Below are 6922 nucleotides of genomic sequence, written 5' to 3' on the forward strand. Positions count from 1 at the left end.
CATGTTACAGACATAGCTCATTTGTTTGAAATGCATCTGTTAAAGTATAATATAACCCCATATAAAAGCAAAATCCAAAACTAAAAATCTAACACTTCATTCCCCTCAACCCACGCCCCCCAAAAATTTGCTTAACGTAATACAATGTTACACAATAAGAACAATAACAGCATAACTAATGTAATAAAAAATAAATTTCTTCTTAATAAGGACTTTATTTGAAAGTGTGCTGATTTTAAAGCTCCAACATTATACGCCTCAAAGAAATACTTCAATGGATTATTCACCCAAAAATGAAAATGCTGGTATCATTTACTCACCCTCAAGTTGTTCCAAACCTGTATAAATTTCTTTGTTCTGCTGAACACAAAGGAAGGTATTTTGAAGGATGTTTGAGGCCAGACAGCTTTGGGGTTCATTGACGATCCTGATGTCCCCTGGTCTATCATGCACTGTTAAAAATTTCCTGTAGAAATTACAGTAACTTACTGGCAGCAGCATTGTCTCCTCAGTGCATCCTGGGATGAGGGCTTCATCTGCAGCCTGGATAATGCACAGTTAAAAAATGAGATTCAGTACTACTCTGGAAATATCAAACTTAATTTCAATAATTTAGTAACGTCTGTATCCTGAGAAATGTAAACTTGAATATAATAAGAACCAGTCATGGTCAACAAAGACTGATTACAGATAACTGTTAGACCTCAGTTCTAGGATTGCGAATGGTAGGCCAAGAAATTCAATAGTGTCTTCCTACAACAAACTGTAAAATTATATTGCACACTTTGAATACGTACATGGATAATGGCAGAAATGTCCAAAGTGTGGATGTTTCGGTAACTCCAATCTAACTGCAACTGCTACTGTGCACCCTTAATACACTGACACATTCAATGGACAGGGAGGGAGAAAAATAATAGATTAATATTAACATTTGCAACATCGACAAACAAAGATTTTAAAAGTAGCAAACGTGATTTAAACAGATCAACTAAACATACAGATTACAGTATAGTTTCATAAATACCATTAATGTAGAGGCTTTGGACTGACAGTGAAGTGGATATCAATAAGTACACTTGTCTGGTGAAATATCAGATATCTGTAATTAAGACTATTCGATTATGCTCATCAAATGATATTAAGACGCATATCATTCAAAGCAGTCATCAGAGATGTACACATGTGAATGCAACCTCTTAAAACAAAAGTAAAAGTTTTTAATAATACTCGCCACTACTAAACAGCATAAAAAAAAAAAAAACAGTCCAGAAGAATAAGGGTCTTCACAGGACAGGACAAACCAGACATCTAAACAGAACGCATATTAAATGTAAATTTTCTTTAAAACAACATGCATTGTACTGGATTTTTAATAATAAAACTGATTATTGGTTATGATTATTGATTATGCTCATTGGTTTAAGCAATAGTTCTCTTTCAAAATGTTTGATTTTTCAAAAGCCTGATATCATGTTTTTATGTGTATAAATTTTGTGTGAATATACTCTCTGAATTATGTGATTGTTGTCATATTACTAAAAAGTACATTAAAATACATCTGTAAAAAAATCTTATTCATTATAAGTTGTCATAAAAAGCAACATAACTTAACATCCAGTTCATTAGGAACACAGCATGAGTGTGAGTCATGCGATATCCATCTTTGAACTCGCATGTGTCTGATCCACTTGGAGAATTGGACGTCTCGCTGCACTTTTTTCACTCGTCCCCTGACTGCAGCCGCCTAACGTTACTCTCACCTACATTCAGGTGAGGCGAGGGGCATCTCAAACGAGCCCATCGTCTACACTGGACGCGGCACGGCGCGACAAATCCCCGACAGTTAACGGATTCCCTGTTCTATTTCTGACGCAATTCAAGCTCTTTACATTTGCGACTGAAAACTACTGCGTGCGACTAAGAAAAAATATTTAGGAGCAGCAGTGCAACTGACCATATCTTTATCATATTTGTGATTGTGATCGCTGCGGGGAGCTTTAAAGGTTTCTACGTGTTTTTGCAGCGTTGAGTAATGTATCACAGACATATCTCATGAATCCTTTCATAAGCAAAGTGTAGACGGTGTAAATAAAAAATTAATTGTGCAGTGTAGAGAGCTTCGTTGATTATAAATGTGAGATCGTGATGAGCTAAGATGAGTGACAGCTTTTAAAAATCACTTTAAGGAGTCAAATATCACCTCGTAATGGGAAGGCTAATTTTTGATAAAATTTTGGATTATTGATTAGAAGGTGCTCCTAAATTTTTGACTGTGCTCCTAAATTTTTTAAGTTAGGAGCACAAATGCTCCTAAAAAGAAAAATAAGCGTAGAGCCCTGACGGTTCAGTTTCTCATACTGACGCAAATTTTAAACTAGTCGACATACAAAGAAAAAGATTACACACATTTCGAACACACAAACTATAATATACATGACATTTTCAGATGCGACTAAAGCTAGTGTTAACGTTAGCTAACTTGAGCATTAGCACAAACGTAACTTTTAAAACAATGTTGTTTGATATGACAAATACATAAAACCTGAGTGAAAATGTGCACATTCAAATACTGAATGGCTGCTCTAAACTGAATTTTATTTTCAAGTTTTAATTACCTCAGTGTAGAGCTCAGATCCCATCCACAGCGAGAGACAAAATGGCGATGGGCGCGAATCGGTTTCCTTCGCAAAGGGGTGGGGTTTCTGAAGAAAACATAACTACTTCATTTAGCTTCAACATGATTAATTCTATATGATTGAACATCCTTACAGAATAAATACATGGTACATGATTAAAATATATTTAGATGAGAAGCATAAATTGATCATGTAAGAAATGCGAAATGCATATGTGACCCTGGACCACAAAACCAGTCTTAAGTCGCTGAAATTCAACAACCTCCTCATTGCCATTTTTTTCAGTGTAGTGTCACCATGGCAGCAGGCAAGGCAAGCTGAAAACACGCCCATGAGCATGTAATGAGGCAACTCGGCACCATCTTCACTTTTGCATATGCACATGTGTGTGTGTGTGTGGCTTTTGCATTACACATTTGAGACTCTCTAGCGCACTATCTGGAAGCCTCTAGAAGGGCCACCAATAAGCTTACTCACATGTGACTTACGACTGGCATTAAATCAGTGTAAATACCACACACGTTTAACCCTGTTACCCGGCACTAATGCAGCTGGGGTGAGGAGGGGCCTTCACAGATCTGTGAAAAGCGCTTCACATCTGTGATTTCATTGGAGCGTTTCATGCCAAATGTCCGTTAATATCGCCATTAGTGGCGTAGCATGATCCGTGAGTGCACACAACCTGCGCCACCAATGCCCATCATAAAAACACAAGATACTCTGTATTGTTGCAAATGATTATTAGTGACATCACTTTGTTTTTTTTTTGTTTTTTTACAATTCTTAAGCATTATACTTATACTGTGAAGTTGTCTCACAGAATGTATGCTATAAACCAAAAAATACCTTGTTGTACTGATTTTTGTGGATGTGTGTTGTTTTTTTAATGTCTTGCAATTCAATACAATACAATTGACATTACTTTTTCATTGCTGTTAATGCAAACAGTATTTTTTCTTTTTCTTTAGTTTTTGTTATTGTTCTCCCACACACTTACAGAGTTAAAAATAACCTAAAATTCTAAATAAACATAAATTGAACATTGAAAGTTATATATTTTTTTCATTATGTAAAATTTCCATTTTGCTTAAAAATATGGAGGAGCTATGATAAAATATGTTTGTTTTAATCAGGTTATTTGATTTAGCTTTTTCTGATAAAATAAATAATAAAAAATACGTTGAAATAAATTATAATAAAATCAAGGAGGTGGACTTTTTTAGACAATTCTAGTTAATGTAGAACTATTAAAAAAACCTGGCAGCTACAAAACACCTTAAAATTGTGATACCATGTTTTGCACCTTTCAGAAAATGTTCAAATCTAATTGAAATTGATTTATGCTGATCTTGACATGTTAAAATCTAGTAGATTTTTCTGTAATTTGCTTTAAGTGACATTTCTTTGGCTAACCCAAACCTTCTCTTGTTCTCACAGGTGATCTCTGCGCTGTCCAGAATCTCCCACAACAGCATTGCACAGATCAAAGGCATCAGGTAACTGCCTTCCTCTACACTTGCTGATTGTGTTTCCTTTCAGTCGTGGTGTGTCTTGAGTCTTGAGGGATCTTTCACAGCACTCTCCCGGGCTGCACCTTTTATGTGGCTCCATTCAGAGGGCCTGGAAGGGAGAAGAAGTTGGCACAGACTACCGCATATGTGTGAAAGCTGTGAGCCTAAACCCGTGAAGTGTGTGGTTGTCGCTCCCCTCAGGTGTTTTAGCGAGGAGGGAACCTGCCTCCCTGCTTTACAGGCGACTGGGATCACTTCCTGTCTCATTATTTATGCAGTCCATTCGCCCCGCTCTGCAAATAAAACCTTTTATCCAACGGGGTAATGAGCTGATGGAGCGAGCCATTAGGCGTTTTGCCAGAGCGGGGTGAGGCAAGACAGGTCTGCCATTAGTCGGTGCAGCGTAACCGACCGAGGGGTGCCTAAATCACTTCCTGTCCTCACCGGGCACACTGCCGCAGAGAGATGGCCAAAATACTGCCTGTTGATTTGTCAAAGTCAGGACTCAGTCATTGGAAGTGGAAGAATAAAATGATTCTCCATTGTAAATGTTGTCTGAAGTAATTAGAGGGAAGATCTGAAGATGGATCCTGGCGGCAGACACATCTGCTGACCTGCCCTGAGCAAGTCTTCTGTACAAGCCATTTTAAGTGCACTGGTTTTTGTGAGTTCGCATAATTTCTTGACTGTATACAGGAAGCAATGAAAGTCGGCTTTGTTTTCATAGACGCCGTGGAGTGTGTCTCAGCTTTGATGGGGGGAAACAGCATGCCTCTTTAGTGGTTAGGCCGCCGTAACCCATATTTCTTTAAAAAGTCTTTTATTTCAGTCTATTGTTGGTGGTGTGTTTTACAGTTTTGTGGCGTAGAATGAAGGATGCATAAAAAATGCTGTCTGTTTTATTTCCTCACAAAGCAAGAAATGTCTCAGTCTTGTTTGGGAACATTCCTCGCACACCCTTTTGGATTTGGTTTAAAGCTGCACGCGGATGTTTTTCTAGACAGAGCTTAAAATTCAGCCACATTCCGGCACGCAAAATGCTAATCAATATTCATAAGACTGGATTTCAGAGTTACAGTTTGGCTGCATTGTTTTATTAATGAAAGATCCTAGGGAGAGATGCCTCTGTAGGATCTTTTTGCCTTTTGACCTCTCGGCTAGATTGGTTAATGGGTATTCTCAATGTCTGTTAATTAATTAGCCATCAAAAGAGACAGAGTGCCATTTCACAGAAGGGAACTGTGACATTACACAAACAAAAAAAATCTTGTTACTATTGCTGTTTTTTTCAGCTGTGACCACGTGCTTTTCCTCTGAGCTCTGAGTTCTAGCCAGTGATCGGAACACAAATATATTACTCTGTATTTATTGTTTTAAGTCACGCACACCATTAGATGTAAACCGCTACTTTTACATATGGAGGTCCTGCTTCTATAATAAGGTCTTTTACTGAGTAGCAGGAACAAGGAAGGGCAAAGTGTAAGTCATTCATCATGTTTTCGCTCTGTAGTGCAGCACCTGTTGACGTGATCTCTGGTTTCTCCTTTCTCAGCATGGTGTGTATCTAAACCACTGCTCTGTCAGATTCTGCTTAGATTGTATGGTTTGTTACATGTAAGTGAGTGTAGTTATGTTTCTCACAGTCTATGAGTTCAAATAACCCTCCTTTTACTGTATTTTGGGGCAGAAATGCTGTTTCTACATAAAACATCAATGTTTACCTTTAATTCATACTGTAGTGCTTTGTTCAGCACCAGGAACACAGTAGCTCTATGTCTGTTGACTCCCCAGCTTTCTCTAACTGAAATTAAACTTCATAAGTGACTTATTTGGAACAGTCTGCATAGACCGGAACTCTGTGCATCATGCAAATAACACACAAGAGACTTGACTCTTTTCACAAGAGACTTGGATGCTTCAGTAAACATAAATAAATATATGTAGTAAGTACTTGTTTAAATTCTGCCTGCAGAATCAGCTTTCTAAGTTTTGGACCAGAGCTATTGTGTCCTCACTGCATAGGTCAGATTGTGGGTTGTATGTGTGTATTGTTTTGAATTAATGAGAGTTTGGCCTACAGTATGTGTGAGATGTGAAACAGATGCCTATAGCTGACTCAACAGAGCAAATGTCATGATGCTCTTTTTTCCTGCTGTGTTATTTTTTGACATTTCAGTTATTTTTATTTTTAGTGGATTTTATTTGCATGGAAAAAGTTTTTGAAAGCATTTTTGATTGTAGTGTTAATTTCGTTAACGAAGACTATGACGAAAAATGTTAATTGACGAGCTTTTTTCTCATGACTAAGACGAGATGACAATAAGGTCAATAAACGATAACTAAGACTATATCAACATGCAATTCCGTTGACGAAATAAGATGAGACTAAAATGTATTCAAAATGATAAAAACTTTACCAAAAACCTCTTTTTATTTTTGTCAAAAAAGGAGACAAAATGTTATTGCAGTCTGCTCTACGCGCCTCTACTACGCGAGCTTTCATGAGTGCGGTTGCCAGATATCAAGAGTTCTAATCCCCGAATCAGAGCTTCGCTGTTAAATTCATACATTTTCTGCCCGGTGTGTTTTGCTTATTTTAAGCAATCTGGCAACCATGCGCACGAACAAGCTGGAGTTTAGCGATCTAAATGAAAGCGTCATTCAGCCGGTCAGTGTTCTGTCATGAGATCTCACTATATTGTTTGCGATTGTGATCGCTGAATAAATGCACTTACTCAACCGCTGTTGTTTTAATAGAGAAATAGGCTATTG

At 37.5% G+C, this 6922-nt stretch overlaps 1 protein-coding gene and 1 long non-coding RNA gene across 2 annotated transcripts in view; one reads left to right on the forward strand and one right to left on the reverse strand.

Moving 5' to 3' along the window:
• Positions 1-6922, forward strand: part of LOC107708338 (guanine nucleotide exchange factor VAV2-like) — a 228774-nt gene that overhangs the window by 160244 nt on the left and 61608 nt on the right. The window contains exon 3 of the mRNA XM_016512531.1: positions 4077-4135. Within this exon, the coding sequence (XP_016368017.1) occupies positions 4077-4135 (59 nt within the window). The remainder of the gene's footprint in view (positions 1-4076; positions 4136-6922) is intronic.
• On the reverse strand, positions 498-1066 carry LOC107708361 (uncharacterized). Its single transcript, XR_001636352.1, has 3 exons — positions 1028-1066; positions 798-872; positions 498-543 (listed from the first exon to the last, which is right to left on the reverse strand). It is a non-coding gene; the product is annotated as an uncharacterized LOC107708361 (long non-coding RNA).

This window comes from Sinocyclocheilus rhinocerous, unplaced genomic scaffold, assembly GCF_001515625.1.
Source record: "Sinocyclocheilus rhinocerous isolate Xijiao unplaced genomic scaffold, SAMN03320098_v1.1 scaffold1136, whole genome shotgun sequence".
Taxonomy (NCBI): domain Eukaryota; kingdom Metazoa; phylum Chordata; class Actinopteri; order Cypriniformes; family Cyprinidae; genus Sinocyclocheilus; species Sinocyclocheilus rhinocerous.